Below are 19,809 nucleotides of genomic sequence, written 5' to 3' on the forward strand. Positions count from 1 at the left end.
AGTCCACTTAATTTTCAGCATCATTCTGTAGCCCATGATTTTAGATGCTGAGATTCTCTTCTTTTCTGGTTTTGCTGCAGTCCATGATTCATTTCCATAGAGTGTAGTGCTCCAGATGAACATTCTCAGAAATTCCTTTCTCAGATTAAAGCCTATGTTTGACACCACTCTTTCACTGAGGATAGCAATATTGTTAGTGACTCTTATCATTGATATCCTTTCACCTTGTATACTTTTGAACCTTACTTTTATTTCCTCCATTCCTTCTTTGATACACTTCTTGAACAGAGGAGGACGATTTCATTCCTCCCTTTATTATTTTTACTCAAAATGGTTATCTATTGGACATCTATTCTTATAGTTCCCTTTTAGTTCTTGTGTATATTGTATATTACTTATGTTTCTGCTATAGTTTAATATCTACTTTCTGATAACTTCAAACATGTAAATAGCAAATAGCAATAGCAAAATGTGTCAAAGGCTTAGGAAGACCATGCAATGCTTCAAAACAACAAATTGCCTCCGATGAATGTGACGTTACAATTGCTTACATTAGATTCGTTTGAGCAGTTGCGAGCAAGTTCACACCCATGTGCAACTGAGTTCTTCCGTTTCTGGCTGCAAAAATGTGACAGTTAGCTGTATAAGCAGTATCAGCAAGCGACCAGATATTACCCGGAAAAATTTTGCTGGTGCGCTCAAGCTGCCGGATTCACGCATGCACAATGTGCCTGTATGTAGGCGGGGGCAAACTTTGGTATCTGCCCCGGGCGGCAATTTCAGGGGGCGGGGGACACCAAATTCATATCCTTGAGGAAAAAGCCCTTGTTTCACAAAGCGCCTGGCATCCAGCACATGTTGGTCTATCGATTATTCATATGATTTTGAAATGTATCCCTGTTGATTTTTGAACATATTCTGAGTTGATTTCGGAATGAATCATAAGTTTATTTTTGATTGCATGCATAGTGTACGTGATGTCTCTGCCAGGGGGATCCCCATAGCATCTAGAATTTAACTTTCCTGCAGACTTCAGTGCTTGGGGCTACACGAGCTGAGTGGAATAAAGCCGAACGGGTGATGCCAATCGCTGTTTACGTGGTTGAGTGGGTTTCTGAATGATCAGCATTGTTATAATTACTAACGAAGTCTATAGATTCAGCCTACCAGAGTGGAAATAAACGATTAACAGGAATAACAGGTAAAAAAGATTACAAGTTATCTTGTCAGTGTATCCAACAAAATGAAATTTTGACAGAAAATTTTTGGCCAGACTGCTACACTAGTAAGGGCCAGGTGTACAGTCCTCGGCTAGCAGCTGTTAAAGTTCTATTCTGGGAGTATCATGGAAAACGTGTTGTACGAACACGTAATAGCGCCTAACCAGAAAATAATCGCAGGATAATTAAACCTGTGATTCTGGCAGGGTTAGTGAAGTTAGTCGGTGAACAAATTTTAACAATGGCATGAATAGCTACAAAATTGGTGATGACAAGATTGTTGGTTAGAATGAGGAAGGAGAAGAAACGGGGACATCACACAAATTATGAAAGAATAAAATGATTCCAAATTTATATAAAAATTTCGTAATACTGCTTTTAGATCTCATGCTTTAGAAACTGATGTGTATGAACGAAATGTGAAACTATTTCCTAACATAAAACTTTTTGCTTGTAGTAGACCTAATAGGCATTTGATATTGGTACTTCATGAGATATATTATATCTTGTTATAAAAAGGACCATTTGTTCCAAAACAGCCTCGTTTATTTGATATGTGTTACAATTGCTGCAATATCAGACAGGCCTATTTCGTTTTATCTAGCAGACAGTGACAAAAACACGTAAACAGATAGAGAAACCACGCCAGTCTTCCAGTATCTCTGTTACACTCACATTCTTCCATGGATCAGACCAACCTGTGACCATTTGTGCTGCCCTTCTCTGTATACGAAAAATTCCATGCTAGTCCTATTTGGGACTGGTCCCACACACTTGAGCAAGATTCTAGTATGAGTCACACAAGTGATCTGCAAGCAATATCCTCTGTAGACTGATTGCAGTTCAGCAGTGTTCTACCAATAAACCTGCTGTGCCCACGAGTTGACTGATTCCAACCATGAGACACTGATATTATAGTGATACTATACCACTTTTTTTCATTTTGTGAAGTGCACAATTTTACATTTCTGAACATTTGAAGCAAGTTGCCAGTTTTTGTATTAGTTTGAAATCTTATCAAGACCTGACTGAATATTTATGGAGTTTCTTTCAGACAGTATTTCATTTTAAGTAACTGCATCTTCTGCAAAAGGTGTGAGGTTAGCACTGCAGAGTGGTCTCTCTTGTAAATAATGATTTTGGAGGAACAAATATATTTTTTTGATGTAAAGAGTGATTCCCCACTAGCCATATTATAGTGTTATTAGTAACTGTGAAACACAGCGTAGATATTGAATAGATTTGGTGGTACGCATATCAGTAAGTGGCAAATTTCCCAGTTCTCAGCCTCTACCTGTAATCAGGATGTGTTCAGGGCCGTACTGAGGGAATGATGAGATAGACCCACACCTAGGGTGTAGCCACAGATGGGGCACAAAAACTGACTAGGAAAATAAAGGAGGAGAAGGAGGCAGGAAGAATTACCTAGGAGAGGTACATGAGTTCTCCTACCACTCATGTTCCTACTTTCTGCCATGAGAAGAAGCCTTGTCAGTTGGCCTGTGACAGCAAATGCTCGCTGTTGTCACAGTGTCATTACTACATACAGCAATGCAAAACAGTCCTACAAAATAGTGCAGTCAATTAATGATTTCACAATTTAAAATTTTAGTGAAAGCTTGTAACAATTAGACCGGGATGAAGTGTACAGGGAACTTGCCGCTAATTTAAAATTTAACCCATTTCATGATACCTTTGTGAGTATATTTGAAAACAGTTTCCCTAAGCAAACAGTGAAATACAATTGTAAGAAACCATCTAAAAAGCCATGGCTTACTAAAGGGATAAAAATATCTTGTAAAAAGAAAATTGAAATGTATCTAATAGCTAGGAGGAGTAATGATCCAAAAAGAGTGAAACATTATAAAAACTACTGCACGTTATTATGAAAAGTAATTAAAAATTCCAGAAGTATATGCATTATGTCTAAGATTAGCACATCTGATAATAAAATTTAAAAAAATTGGAAAATTGTTAAAAGAGAAACATGGCAACCTAGAGAACAGGAAGACTGTATTTCTAACAAGCTCAGTGAAAAGTTTGTTAACAAGAAGTCAGAAGTAGAAAATATTTTAATAATCATTTTTAAGTGTTATAGATAAAATAGGGTCCAGCTATTCATTAAAAAACGCAAGGCAGTATGTGGAAGAGGCAATACCTATGCAATTTGATAAAATTAGAATTCAACCCTGCTCCCCTACTGAAATTAAGAAAATAATAAATTCACTCAAAAGTAAAAGCTCACACGGAATTGATGGCATTTCCAACAGAGTACTAAAATGTATGATTCTCAGCCACATATGTAGTAGCTCACTGAAACAGGGCATTTTTCGATATAGACTGAAATAAGCCATTGTTAAACTATCGCGTAAAAAAGGGGATAGGTCTAATGCCAACAACTACTGTACAATCTCTCTTCTGACAGCTGTAGTGATTCGAGAATTTCTGTGTAAATTCTAGAACCACTCAGCCTTCTACCGTCTCGAACACACGATATTCTGGATATGAGTGTGGGATGGTAGAATCATACCTACTGAGTGTCACATGTTTGTGTGTGCAGGTTTAAAATCAGTCGTGGGAAGAAAGTAGATGCAGCAGTCAGATGGCACTGTCAAGTACTTGTTGGGCAATCCATAGATGTTTTAGTGAGTGTGTAAGGAAGAATCATGGAGTTTATATGCAGCTCTGTGCTTATTGTGTCATTGACTATTGTTATTAAAACAAGAACAGTTGAATAAAGTATGATTGTGGACTCTTGATGCAATCTTGTTAGAGGCAAGACTGATTTTATGATTCATGTTACGAAAGGTCGTGGTATCTAAGCCAACTTCCTTTTAACTGTAATTCAGTTTGATTCTAATGTCCAACTGTACGAGAGACTTGCAGGAAGTTACATATTCATGTGGAAAGTGAGATTTTTATTGTGTATGGAGGTCAAATACATTGTTAGTTGACAAAAAGTAAAGTTTGTATGTCTACCTACTTCATAAGTGGAAATAATCTAAAAATTCCTGTACCTAGCATTATTCGATGGAGAAGAAGTCAAGAGGGTGTCCAGCAGCCAGCTATTCAGTAAAGAAGAGTGGTTGCAGATTCTAAGTAAGTCACCTCGTAAAGAAGTGGAAGGTGTTTTGGGGGAATAAGCCGATATAACCCAGATCCAAACTCACACTTTAGTTGTCAGAATGTTAGACAGCTCTACCCAAAATTCTTGAAAAAATAATATATTCAAGAGTAGCATCACATATTTGTAAAAAATTAAGTACTAACAAATGCCAGTTTGATTTTCAGAAAGCTTTTTCAACAGAAAATGCTATATATGCTTCCACTGATCAAATATTAAATGCATTGAATAACTGAACATCGCCCATTGGGATATTTTGTGACCTGTCAAAGGTTTTTGACTGTGTGAATCATGAAACTCTTGTAGATAAGCTTAAGTATTGTGGTATGAGTGGGACAGTGCACAAATGGTTTAATTCATATGTAATTGAAAGAATTCAGAAGGTTAAAATTAACAGTACAGATAGTCTGCAAAAATCAGCAGACCCCTCTAACTGGGGAAGCATCAAGAATGGTGCCCATAGCATTCAGTCTTGGACCCCTTATTGTTCTTAATACATATTAATGACTTGCCACTCTGTATTCATGAAGATGCAAAGCTAGTTCTTTTTGCTGATGATACAAGTATAGTAATCACACCCAACAAATAAGAATCAGCTGAGGAAATTGTAAATAATGTCTTTCAGAAAATTATTTAGTGGTTCCCCTGCAAACAGACTCTCACTAAATTGTGAGAAAACACATTATATACCATTCTGTACAGTAAATGGCATAACACCATTGATGAAAATAGAATGTTCACAGTATCTTCACAATACATACATTCACTTATGAAATTTGCTATTAATAACCCATCCCAACTCAAAAATGACAGCAAAGTGCATAGCTACAACACTAGAAGAAAGCATTATCTTTACTATTCTGGATTAAATCTGACTTTGGCGCAAAAAGGGGGGAATTATGCTACCACAAAAATCTTTAGTCATTTGCCAAACAGCACAAAAAGTCTGACGGACAGCCAACGAACATTTAAAAACAAGTTAAAAGAATTTATGAATGACAACACCTTCTACCCAATAGATGAATTTTTAGATATGAAGTAGTAACTGTAAAATAATAATAATAATAATAAAATAATAATTTTGTGTAAAGAACAAACTGTGCCAGTAGCCTGGACAACAGGGTACTGACGTATTAGAACATGCATTGATACTATGAAATGGTGCATTGATAATGGCTAGACACTAGCTGAAATCTAGATTTGGCGAATAAAACATGCAAGAAAAGGACAACTGATTACTACATTGTCATTTCATTCAAGTAGCAGTATAAAGAAGTGACCACTATCAAACAGGTTTTTATTGCTAATGCTGTTTATTAGGCAAGGTGCATTTGGTTCGCACAGCAAATTGCATTTGGTTCATTTTTTGGGATCCACCGAGTACACAAAACAGAATTCAATTTTAGGCATTCTGTGGATGATTGATAAAATTAGGAACTGTTGGTCATTGTGCCATATGTCCGAACATAGAAAAATAATGGCAAAGGAGGTGGGGTTGGGAGGGCACAGTTTTGGCAGTTGTTCCAGGTCACAGATCCATTTTGTATTGCTCTGAATGATTTCTTTACCAAAACTTTTCACTTTCTCTGTTCTCTGCAGACATTCATATCAAAATTGGATTTATAAGATAGTGCCACATGTGGTTCTCCTCAGTTAATATCCTCTAAATAGTCTGGGTATATGTAATGAAATTTCAGAAACCTTTATAAACAAAAAGGCTCTAGGTTTGAGTCCTGTTCTGGCATACATTTTTAATGTGCCAGGAATTTTCAAATTGGCATACTCTATTGCAGAGTGAAAATTCATTCTGGGAACCCCTTTATATGTTTCTCATCTGAAGAACACTTCTGTTCTGTTTGTGATCTGCCATCACACATTTTCTTATTTTTGAATTAATTTGGGAGTATTTTAAAACGTTCTCAAGATGCAATAGAAAGAAACAACCTGTCCCACTGAAACTTTTCTGTTTTTCAGTGTAATCTCCCTGTACACCAGTGCACTTGGTCCAGTGATGTTCCGGTGCCTTGATACCATCTTGAAAATTTGATTCTTTCAGGCCTACAAAATATCCATCAACTTCAGCTGTCACTTTATTTGAAGAGAACCTCCATACAGCGAGGAAAATTTGGAGCTTAGGAAAGAGATGGAAGTCTATTAGAACCAAATCAGGTGAATAAGATGGCTGTGGCAACAATTTGTATCTTTGTTCAATTATCTTTGCGTAAGCAGTGACACCTGTCTGTAGGTGTGCATTGTTTTGATGAAAGGTGACTTCTTCCTTTTCAGTCATGACCTTTTTTCCTCATTGCATTTGCTGTAATTGATCCAGAAGGTTAACGTAATTGCTAGGTCTATGGGAAGATAATCTATCAGCAGAATCCCTTTCACATCCAAGAAGACTGATGTCTTGAGCTTTTTAGCCAACTGCATTGCCTATGCTTTGTTGTTGTTGTTGGTGGTGGTGAATAAACATTTCCACTGCTTTGATGTTGTTTTGTCTCCGAGGTACAGTAGTGGACCCAGACTTCATATGTGGTCACAAAGTGGTGCAAAACATTTTGTTGGTTGCCCTGGAAATGGGTCAAACATTCTTCAGGCATTTCCCTTCTGAGGCGTTTCAGATCCTGCATTAATAGTCATGGCACCCATCTAGTGACATTTTCTCATATCCAGTTCTACTGTTAAAGTGTAATGTTCCCATTCAGATGATATGCCTACAGCTTCATAATTTTCTTGCACTTTCAGTCAGTGATCCTCCTTGAATGTTGTATGCACTGTGGTAATAATTTCTGTTGTAGTGGCACATCTTGACTGACCACTATGCACATCATCATCTAAGCTGTCCTGACCAAATTTAAACTCATTTGTTCACTTGGAAACAGTTTAATATGAAGCAGCAGAGTCTCCCAGTTATGAAAAATTCTGCAAATTTCCTTTGCTTTTGTGCCGTTCTTTACAAAGTACTTAATCACTGCTCGAATCACAATTTTTTCCATCTTCTCAAATCACTACATGGGAAGAACAACAGAGGGATGTCCATACCACAGATCTAAACCCAGAGCACTGACACATCACAAGTTTATTCATAAAAGATGACCCATTATTATGTGTTAACTTCATTGCATTAGTGCTGAAATTTAGGAAACTTTTCAAACTTCCCTCCTAATAGTTAACAATGATATGTTTTAGATATCATCATTTGTTTACGAGTACTTCAGTTTCCTTCCTTTGTTGTAGAAATAGGAATTGAATTTTGTTGACTTAATCTTTTTCAGTCTTATGCATTATGTATTACGTATTGTACATTGCTATCAACTTTACTTTATTGTTTTCAGGCATCAAAATACCTTGACCCTGGATCTCTTTTCCAAGGAGAGACTGAAGAATCTTTAGCTAGAGTAGCTCAGTGTATTGAGTCTCTGCATATTTTTCGGTAGGTAGATTTAATGAATAACAATTTCTTTGATTTGATTAATTTTGGCAACAAGAGAGGCTTCAAATATAGTTAAAATACTGTTTTTTTTTTAACTTGAACCATGGTTTTGAAGAATGTTATAACTATTTATGGTTTTGGCTATGAAACAGTAGGTACAGTATGGAAGTGAGTAGTATCTTTTGATGAATCAACACTTTGTAGGAATAACACATAGATAAAGTATTGACTGTGTATATTTTGGAAACAAAAGCAACATATTTAGTACAATACCAATGAAAAGTGTAGAGCATATTTTGAGATAAAAATAAATCATTAAAAAAGAAGAATTTAGGTAGGGGTTATTGATTGGATGTTGATTTTAGAAGACTGGCAGGATGCAAGACAACTTACTGAACACTTCTCTGTAAAACAGACCTTGAAACAAGTAAGAAAAATAACTGAACACTTTTCCATAAAATAGACTTTGAAGCAAGTAGTGAACAACTGTCATGTCTTATTTCTCAAATCCAGATAGTATGGACTGAGAAGGCATTACCAGGCAAATGATGACTTGATTGGAATTGATTTTCCTATATAGGCATTATTTAGCAGTGTGTGTGTGTGTGTGTGTGTGTGTGTGTGTGTGTGTGAGGTATGAAATTAATGAAGCATCTGGAGACACAACCCCATTTGATTACAGCTTCTGTCACATTGACACCTTGATTTCTGACCTATTGAGTGCAGTCAACCCGAGAAGGAATATGGTATCCTTCAGTGCAGTGTCTTGAGCACTATGCTGCCCTCTCTATACATGGACAGTTTTGTTAATGTTAATAATTTCAATGAGTTATTTACCTTCAGAACAATATCATTCATGATTTTAAAGGCACCTTAACAGTGAAAATGGATGCAACTCCATAGGGACGTTTACTGATGACCATCAACTGGCAGTGCACACAGGTTACAGGTTTTTGTCCTTTCAGCATTAAGGTGCATTTAAAATAATGAATGACACCATTCTGAAGGTAAATAATTCATTGAGGTTATAGATGTCACCCTTGTACAAGTGTAGTGACAAAAATAACTTCTTATTAGTGTAAATACAAGTAAAACAACAATGGAAATTTCTGGCTAGAAAAATATGCAAAAGGGAAAGGCAACAGCTTACACATAGAGGACTGGTATGTGGCACACTGCAACACTTAATAGAAAACAGTTAGCACTATCTTTCAAGCTCTTGCTCTTTTTGTATTAAGAGTACACACATTCACATATTCACAACCACACACACACACACACACACACACACACACACACACACACACTTGTGGTAGTTGTGAGACTGATTATTGAATATGGATTAGTGAAAGCAGTTGCCTTGGTAGATGGAGGTAGGGGAGAGTAAGGAATGACGCATGAGGCAAGGAGGGGGAAGGGAGGTCTTTCATCAGATGACTCACCAGCTGCATAACAAGAGGAAAGGAGTTCAGAGAATAGAAGATATAAGGGATAGAGAGGAAGGATGGGGTGAGGGGGAGGAAAGGAGAGAACAGTGTTGATGAAGAGGGATGTAATTGCTCTGTATTATAGATGTCTTAGTCATAGGTGTTGGTGCGCTTATAGAGCCCATCAGCTCCGATTCTATGTAGCCTTTGTGTAATCGAGACTGATTATAAATGCCATCTTCGTAATTGATTGTAAATGCCATTTGCATGATTCAGCAAAACCCACAAATCATTTGCACTATCCATTACTTTAGAGGACCGAATTGGTCATATGACCACCTGCACTATAAATTCTTGTTATCTTCTGTGTAGTAGCTGGAGACCCAATGGGACACTGTTCAGTGGCAGCTCCTCGTGCATGTCAAGCATTCAGTTTACTATCTGATTTAAACCCCCCATGAACCATGGACCTTGCCGTTGGTGGGGAGGCTTGCGTGCCTCAGCGATACAGACAGCCGTACTGTAGGTGCAACCACAACGGAGGGGTATCTGTTGAGAGGCCAGACAAACGTGTGGTTCTTGAAGAGGGGCAGCAGCCTTTTCAGTAGTTGCAAGGGCAACAGTCTGGATGATTGACTGATCTGGCCTTGTAACAATAACCAAAACAGCCTTGCTGTGCTGGTACTGCGAACGGTTGAAAGCAAGGGGAAACTACGGCCATAATTTTTCCTGAGGGCATGCAGCTTTACTGTATGATTAAATGATGATGGCGTCCTCTTGGGTAAAATATTCCGGAGGTAAAATAGTCCCCCATTCGGATCTCCGGGCGGGGACTACTCAACAGGACATTGTTATGAGGAGAAAGAAAACTGGTGTTCTACGGATCGAAGTGTGGAATGTCAGATCCCTTTATCGGGCAGGTAGGTTAGAAAATTTAAAAAGGGAAATGGATAGGTTAAAGTTAGATATAGTGGGAATTAGTGAAGTTCGGTGGCAGGAGGAACAAGACTTCTGGTCAGGTGACTACAGGGTTATAAACACGAAGTCAAATAGGGGTAATGCAGGAGTAGGTTTAATAATGAATAGGAAAATAGGAATGCGGGTAAGCTACTACAAACAGCATAGTGAATGCATTATTGTGGCCAAGATAGACACAAAGCCCATGCCTACTACAGTAGTACAAGTTTATATGCCAACTAGCTCTGCAGATGACGAAGAAATTGAAGAAATGTATGATGAAATAAAAGAAATTATTCAGATAGTGAAGGGTGATGAAAATTTAATAGTCATGGGTGACTGGAATTCGGTAGTAGGAAAAGGGAGAGAAGGAAACGTAGTAGGTGAATATGGATTGGGGCTAAGAAATGAAAGAGGAAGCCGCCTGCTAGAATTTTGCACAGAGCACAACTTAATCATAGCAAACACTTGGTTTAAGAATCATGAAAGAAGGTTGTATACATGGAAGAACTCTGGAGATACTAATAGGTATCAGATGGATTATATAATGGTAAGACAGAGATTTAGGAACCAGGTTTTAAATTGTAAGACATTTCCAGGGGCAGATGTGGACTCTGACCACAATCTATTGGTAATGCCCTGTAGATTAAAACTGAAAAACCTGCAAAAAGGTGGGAATTTAAGGAGATGGGACCTGGATAAACTGAAAGAACCAGAGGTTGTACAGAGTTTCAGGGCGAGTGTAAGGGAACAATTGACAGGAATGGGGGAAAGAAGTACAGTAGAAGAAGAATGGGTAGCTTTGAGGGATGAAGTAGTGAAGGCAGCAGAGGATCAAATAGGTAAAAAGATGAAGGCTAGTAGAAATCCTTGGGTAACAGAAGAAATATTGAATTTAATTGATGAAAGGGGAAAATATAAAAATTCAGTAAATGAAGCAGGCAAAAAGGAATACAAACGTCTCAAAAATGAGGTCGACAGGAAGTGCAAAATGGCTAAGCAGGGATGGCTAGAGGACAAATGTAAGGATGTAGAGGCTTATCTCACTAGGGGTAAGATAGATACTGCCTACAGGAAAATTAAAGAGACCTTTGGAGATAAGAAAACCACTTGCATGAAATCAAGAGCTCAGATGGAAACCCAGTTCTAAGCAAAGAAGGGAAAGCAGAAAGGTGGAAGGAGTATATAGAGGATCTATACAAGGGCAATGTACTTGAGGACAATATTATGGAAATGGAAGAGGATGTAGATGAAGATGAAATGGGAGATACAATACTGTGTGAAGTCGAAACAAGGCCCCGGGAGTAGACAACATTCCATTGGAACTACTGATGGCCTTGGGAGAGCCAGTCCTGACAAAATTCTACCATCTGGTGAGCAAGATGTATGAGACAGGCGAAATGCCCTCAGACTTCAAGAAGAATATAATAATTCCAATCCCAAAGAAAGCAGGTGTTGACAGATGTGAAAATTACCGAACAATCAGTTTAATAAGCCACAGCTGCAAAATACTAACACGAATTCTTTACAGACAAATGGAAAAACTGGTTGAAGCCGACCTCGGGGAAGATCAGTTTGGATTCCGTAGAAATACTGGAACACGTGAGGCAATACTGACCTTACGACTTATCTTAGAAGAAAGATTAAGGAAAGGCAAACCTACGTTTCTAGCATTTGTAGACTTAGAGAAAGCTTTTGACAATGTTGACTGGAATACTCTCTTTCAAATTCTAAAGGTGGCAGGGGTAAAATACAGGGAGCGAAAGGCTATTTACAATTTGTACAGAAACCAGATGGCAGTTATAAGAGTCGAGGGACAAGAAAGGGAAGCAGTGGTTGGGAAGGGAGTAAGACAGGGTTGTAGCCTCTCCCCAATGTTATTCAATCTGTATATTGAGCAAGCAGTAAAGGAAACAAAAGAAAAATTCAGAGTAGGTATTAAAATCCATGGAGAAGAAATAAAAACTTTGAGGTTCGCCGATGACATTGTAATTCTGTCAGAGACAGCAAAGGACTTGGAAGAGCAGTTGAACGGAATGGATGGTGTCTTGAAGGGAGGATATAAGATGAACATCAACAAAGGCAAAATGAGGATAATGGAATGTAGTCGAATAAAGTCGGGTGATGCTGAGGGAATTAGATTAGAAATGAGACACTTAAAGTAGTAAAGGAGTTTTGCTATTTGGGGAGCAAAATAACTGATGATGGTCGAAGTAGAGAGGATATAAAATGTAAACTGGCAGTGGCAAGGAAAGCGTTTCTGAAGAAGAGAAATTTGTTTACATCGAGTATTGATTTAAGTGTCAGGATGTCATTTCTGAAAGTATTTGTATGGAGTGTAGCCATGTAGGGAAGTGAAACATGGACGATAAATAGTTTGGACAAGAAGAGAATATAAGCTTTTGAAATTTGGTGCTACAGAAGAATGCTGAAGATTAGATGGGTAGATCACATAACTAATGAGGAAGTATTGAATAGGATTGGGGAGAAGAGAAGTTTGTGGCACAAGTTGACCAGAAGAAGGGATCGGTTGGTAGGACATGTTCTGAGGCATCAAGGGATCACCAATTTAGTATTGGAGGGCAGCGTAGACAGTAAAAATCGTAGAGGGAGACCAAGAGATGAATACACTAAGCAGTTCAGAAGGATGTAGGTTGCAGTAGGTGCTGGGAGATGAAGAAGCTTACCGAGCGAGGTGGCGCAGTGGTTAGCACACTGGACTCGGATTCGGGAGGACGACGGTTCAATCCCGTCTCCGGCCATCCTGATTTAGGTTTTCCGTGATTTCCCTAAATCGCTTCAGGCAAATGCCGGGATGGTTCCTTTGAAAGGGTACGGCCGATCTCCTTCCCCATCCTTCCCTCACCCGAGCTTGCCCTCCGTCTCTAATGACCTAGTTGTCGACGGGACATTAAACACTAATATCCTCCTCCTCATGAAGAAGCTTGCACAGGATAGAGTAGCATGGAGAGCTGCATCAAACCAGTCTCAGGACTGAAGACCACAACAACAACAACAACATCTGATTTAAAATTTTGGCCATTCAATACATTATATCTTTCACCAATTGCCCATAGTCAACACTCTTATTTTTTATCTGTGCAAAGCAAGCCCTTGTATCAGTTGATATGGAGGAAAAGTGAATCCTCACATAGAGATTAAGTGTTATACCACTACAGATGCTACAGAGGGTGAGTATATTTCTAAACCCATCATCATCCAAAAGAAAAAATACCTTGTATTACCTTTTGTCAGCAGTGCTGTTACATACCATTTTACACGGATGGGCCTATGTTATGGTCAACATTTGTTGCTACTTGGTTTTCACAATCTGTGTTCTCAAGATATACATACCAATCAAGTTCTGCATCTATTATGTGGTGAAACATATGATCTTGAAAGCTCTGGTGTAAATGAGACTTAAAACTATGGAATTTCTATTCTGTTATGATTCCCTGAGTACACTGAACGCATCCAGTGCATGTACCCAACAGGAGTTAGACCTTCCATCAAAAATACTTTCCTTCACCTAAAATTTCAAGAAAATTTTTGGCATGGACAAAGGTGTTTGGAGATTTGTGACAGTGAACTTGTAGTTGCAGCAACCAATAAAGCAATAAAGCCTGAAACATAACTCCTGTGGCAGAAAGTGATGTTTCCTTACATGTGCTATTGAGCAAAGGTCCACACATCAATGTGAAAAAGAGAATGTCTGAAAGAATGGAAAACAAAATGCAGCTTATGAAGCAATTGCTATCTCCAAGCTTCTGCAAAGGAATGAAATCATGTGAGTTATCTTTGGTTTGGGCAGTATCCTCTGATATATGGTTTCCTTCTCAAATGCGAAAACCAACCAATGTGTTTTGCTTGTGGTGTATGAACATCACTACACCAAAATGTTGGAAAAATGTATATATTTTCCTAATGAGACGTTTGAGTGCAAATTTGTCCCCTTTGTTGTTTTATTTTCGATTAGTTTATTTCTTTAAGTAATTTATTAATTACAAATCTGGAAGTGTTAGTGTCAGGAAGGTAATGATTACTCTGTCATTCAACGTTAGATGGAAGGATAGCAACAAAGCATTGGATGATACGAGGATCATCTTGCAACCAATGGATTCTTGAGAAATAATTTGTAAACATTGTTTATTCCATTGCAAAAAACTTATAAAAATAATAGCATTGGTCATAAGAGGTTTGAAACCATTTATTACAGCAAATTGATTTCAGTCAATGTGTGACCTCCTTCATTGTAAATATTAGACTCTTGAAGACTCATCTAATAAATCCACATATAATAACTTCAACGTGGTGTCAATACAGAAGAACATAGCAGCCAATGAACAAATTTATTGAATGTACATTTAGGTGTCTTGTGGTTGTGTGCATGAATGTGTGTACTTCTGCTGGAGAAAGAGCAAGACCTCGAGAGCTAGTAACATACTGTTTCTGTTGCTTGTTTCTGTGCACTACACATCAGTCAGCTATAGTTGAATGGTTGCCTTTCATTTATTTTAAATATCATCCATCTTGGCATATCCATTATTGTTAAATTTAGAACTGTGTGTTAGAACCATCTCATAGTGTTCACTGAACTCCAATAGTCATTCAGCTCCGCTATTCACATTTTCCAATCAAAATTTGCCAACACATTTTGAATTGTCATGGCACACAGGCAATAATGTCTCTCATTATCATTATATTAACATCTTATTACTCGTAGTAATTTTCTTCTTGGTCTTACATATCTTTGATTTCTTCTTCACAACAAAGCTATTGAAAAATTTCTGGCCTATCAGATAATGTAGTAAAGAATCTGGAAACATTATCTCCTAGGCTGGCATGGCTGTGTGATATGTATAAAATCCACAGTGAAGGCAGGTGTAATTAAACAATTCAGAATCAATACAGACAAAATTATAGTCAGTTTGCATTTTCTCTTGTTGTTTACAAAAGTACATTAACAGACCACTTTCCTCTTAATGCTATTGTTATGCCATAATTAGACAACTATCAACTTTTTATATAATGGTACATTTTATGAAATAATTTACAGAATAGCTTTGGGTTATCCATTGTCTCTGGCAGTGGCTAATTTTTCATAACACACATTACATTCAACACCTCTTCATATGTCTTGCTACTTTTGTTATGTTAACAGCACTTATGATCTGGCCCCATGGTACCTTCACCTGTTCAATGATAATATGATCAGTACACATACTAATATCAAGTTTACCAATGAGATGGAAAGAGAAGGAAAATTACCATTTTTAGATGCTTTGCTTGAACTAAAATCAGACGAGTGCCTCAGCTACTCAGGTTACCAGAAATGCACACATATGACTTATATCTCACTACACAAAGCTTTCATTGCCCAGTTCAAAACAGAGCAATTGTAAGCACACTGAAACATTGAGCAAGAACTGTTTCTGACAAGCACCACGTGGATTTTGAGACCAGATATCTGAAAAAGGTGCTCTTGAAAAATGCCTGTAATGAACAAGGTAATAAGTTAGTTTTGTTTAGTGGACAAGAGAGAGACACCATTTAATGTGCCCCAGGTAGCAACAAGAAAACAGTTATCCAGACATGTATCCACACGACTTGGTTCCACCATACCAAGAGTCACTGACATTGTACTGACAGTTCTTACAAGGGTGCCATTAGTGTGACAATAATTGGTGGAGAGTGGTAGAGCTTGAGGATGATCCAGTAAAGAGATCCTGGGGAGGTGGAAACATGTAGTTTGTCATAAATAGTATGACTGTTGCAGACAGTGCAGAAATGAGCTTTGTCAGATGGGCCATGGATGCTGCCTGTGTAATTCAGGAGTGAGAGGGACTTGCACACTGGTGGATGGACCACAAGCACAGTGGAATCAGGTCCAGCATAGAGAACTTGGATGAGATGTACAGTGGACACTCAGGCATGGCTCAGAGCAAATTACTGCTCTGGGATGAAGGAATTGCCAATTTAGGGACCAGCAGGATGCAGTTGGCTTTTGGCCAGAGCAATTCCCAATGAGAACTGATGCTGAGCATCCAGGCAGCATCCTTTATACTGCCCAGCTAAAGGATACTGCCATTATGTTCAGGGGCCATGTGATCTGCAGAGAAAGAATTGGTGCTCACAATGGCAGCTCCCATTGAGGTGTCTCTCATGCCACTAGTGGAAAAGCTGGTGCCATGTTTTACTGTGGCAGCTGCGGAACGTGCGGTTGACAACAACTTGGCATGCTTGTGTTATTCTCATACTCTTTTTCTGCAATCTCTTTAAATGACGCTGTGATTGGCTGGAAATTCAGCAGCCCATACTACATGTCTGTGTGTGCAGCAGTTGGATTCCAGGCAAATAACAGCATCCTTTCTCCGTTAAGAAAAGGTGGTGAAGGGAGGTTGAAGCCAGTGTTGCTCTCTCTGGGAGGAGGTACCCTGTCACCAGAGTCAACATGGAGGCAACGCTTTATCATTGGTGGCCACCCGATATGCAGTGATGATGGTGGGCCAATGAGGTGTGTGATGTGACACTGACACAGTCAACAGATATGGCTGTCATGATCAAGGACCTAAAAAACAACAGACATGTCATTATGAAGGGAAGCAAGCCATCACCAGGAGACGACAGGATTAAGAGTGGCCCAGAGTTGTGCCTTGGAGCATGATTTCATGATGACCCCACCATATGCTCAAAGCGAAGACCAGCAAAAGGAATAGAAAACACTTATGATGGCTCATCCAAGGGCAATATTGCAGGAGATGAAAAAGAAGGAATGGAAGAAGGAAGTGACACAGAAAACAAAGTCATTGAAATGGAGGATTTGATGTCAGTGTCAAAAGTGCCAATAGTGGGAGGCTCATCAACCCCAGGGCCAGTACCAGACAAAACTGTGCTGGCAAGGAATGAAGGTGGGGGGGGGGGGGTGGGGGGGGGGGGGGCAGTGGAGGGGACCATGCTGGCAGTGGATGGTCCGGGTTTGCTGTGGAGGGCCCAGTCTGGCAGCAAAGGAAATCATGCTGGCAGCTGAGGAGACCATGCCAGCAGCCAAGGAGGCCCTGCAGTGGCCAAGTAGGCCATGCCAATGATTGTAGACTCGTCAAAACCCTCAAGTGGTGTCAGGGCAGTGGATGAGAGCGCATCTCTACTGATGTCTGAATTCACAATGGTCTAGCAACAATGCCAGCTGCGAAGTAGCCAGCGACAATAGGTAAGTCTGCCAGAATTGACAGAAGCTTTATCAAATGGCCCGGCTCCATCTAGTATGTCATCGACAGGGCCAGCATCAGCAGGGTTGGTGTTGACAGATGACAGGCCAATGGGACATTGCCAGGATACCAGCAGACTCAGCTGAAAGGTGATAGGCAAGTGGATGTAGGCTGAGAGCCGACAGACTTGGTGGGCTGACGGTGGGACATCAGCAGGGTATTGATGAGCACTACCAGGAGCAACAGTGATGGTGATGCTTATGGTGATGAGAGGAAGGACTGTTGTAGAAACAAGGGGCGTCATGCAGGTTAACATCTGTAGAAGTTCATTGTACCATTGCATGCACAGTAACAGCAGCACCTGTGCCAGGACACTCAGTACCATTGAGACCCTACTGCTGCTTCAGGCAGCAAGAAATAATGAACCTTATTCAGCCTCATAAACTGGAGACAGTGTCACAGTTACTCAAATGTTAATCAGCAGTACCTGTTCCATCCCTCCCATAGTCACTGATGTTGCACTGAGAGAATATGTACTAGGGTGACATTGGTGCAGCTGTAATCAGTAGAAATTGGTAGACCTCAAGGAGAGTCCAGAAGAGAGATCTAGGTGAGGCAGAAGCTCCTTGCCAGTCATAGATAGCATAGCTGCTGTGGACATGGAAAGAGATGAGCTCCATCGGATGGGCCACAGACACCAGTGTGGCTGTCATAATCCAATAGTAAGAGTGACTAGTGCCTTGATAGACAGGCTGTGGGTGTGCCCGGCATTAGGCCCACTGTGTAGAAAATAGATAAGACACAGAGTGAACACTTGGATGAGGTTGGGAATGAACGACTGCACTGGGATGAAGAGAGTGCTAATTGATGAACTTTCTGGATACAGCCAATACCTGTCCTGGAGCAACTCCTGATGCAAGTGGTGCAGAATGGACAGGTGGTATTGTTTGTAGCCAATCAGCAATAGGATTTTGCCATGACTTTCTGTGAGCATGTGACCTACAGAGGAAGAATTGATGCCCACAATGGCAGTGCTGTGACACTTGCAATACTAATGTGAAGCAGATGCCACATGTTACCATGACAGCTATTGCAGACGTAGTTGACAATAATTTGGTTTGCTTATGTTATTGTCTTACTCCTTTTCTGCGATCTCTGCAGTGGCTTGGTGAGGAGCCCAAAATGTGGGAGCCTACAATACACGTCTGTGTTAGCGCTAGTTGGATCCCAGATAGAAACACTTTCCCTTCCCCCATAAGAAAAGTGAAATGTGGTAGGGAGTTGGTGTTGAATAGAAAGGTACAGAGCTATAATGAATTTATTAACGTTTCTAAAAACATGGATGAATTTATATTTTAAAAGCAAAAAATCCAAGAATAACATTAACAAATTGCCTCCAGAACTGAAAAGACTGAATTTCAATAACACAACTGACAGCAAACACCTCAAAACAGTGACAGTATAAAATCACTTCCTTTTAGTAAATAATATTAAATGAAGTGAAAATACGTTTACATTACAAACAGCAAAACATATCATTGAATGAATATGTCACAAAAATCAGCCATCGGCTATTGCCAGTGAATATCAAAACTCCATTGCCTTTGAAGTAGCCAAAATGACAGACAAATGTGGTTCAAATTTATGATGATAGAGGCAGTCAGAGGCAAAGCCTGTAGCAATAATTCCTTCTTATCTGTTAACATAGGACAGCGGTTGCTGCTACCACAGTACTAGAAACCTTCATTAAAGATGTCACTCATGGTACACAGGCATCTTTAACTAGACCACAGTTAACAAGAGATACAATCACCTATCATATAACACAGACAACTCGTTAATTATTTAGTAAAAATTAAACATACTACAAATGCAGAAAAGTATGAATGTTATGCAAGAAACCTTGACTTGACTACTGAGGCATAAAATTTTTCTTTAGACTTTTTTTATTTTTATTTTTGGTAGATTCAAACAATTTAGTAAACAGCTGAAGCTCATGATACTAGCCAACAGGTAACTATAGACATGCCTCAGAAATAACAATAAATTAAACAATTTTCACTGACCATAAAGTACAATTCATAAATCAGTAGAATTACATCTGCATTCTATACCCATAGATTCTAAAATCAGTTTTGGATAGTGACAGCCACAAGCCCACACACATTTACAGAACTGAACTCAAGTAGTACCAGGGAAAACATTCATAAATTGCACATTTATATACATATAACAATGGGCAACCAGGATATGGAGTCAAAATAGTCACCACGTGACACCAAGTAACATGCACACTAATGTACATCTACATCTACATTTATACTCCGCAAGCCACCCAACGGTGTGTGGCGGAGGGCACTTTACGTGCCACGGCCATTACCTCCCTTTTCTGTTCCAGTCACGTATGGTTCGCGGGAAGAACGACTGTCTGAAAGCCTCCGTA

General features: G+C 39.2%; 1 protein-coding gene across 1 annotated transcript in view; it reads left to right on the top strand.

Annotated features, from left to right (window-relative positions):
* LOC126417101 (dynein beta chain, ciliary-like) overlaps positions 1 to 19,809 on the top strand; it is a 159,384-nt gene that overhangs the window by 131,409 nt on the left and 8,166 nt on the right. The window contains exon 7 of the mRNA XM_050084996.1: positions 7,680 to 7,777. Coding sequence (XP_049940953.1) covers positions 7,680 to 7,777 — 98 coding nt within the window. The remainder of the gene's footprint in view (positions 1 to 7,679; positions 7,778 to 19,809) is intronic.

Source organism: Schistocerca serialis, chromosome 8 (assembly GCF_023864345.2).
Source record: "Schistocerca serialis cubense isolate TAMUIC-IGC-003099 chromosome 8, iqSchSeri2.2, whole genome shotgun sequence".
Taxonomy (NCBI): Eukaryota; Metazoa; Arthropoda; class Insecta; order Orthoptera; family Acrididae; genus Schistocerca; species Schistocerca serialis.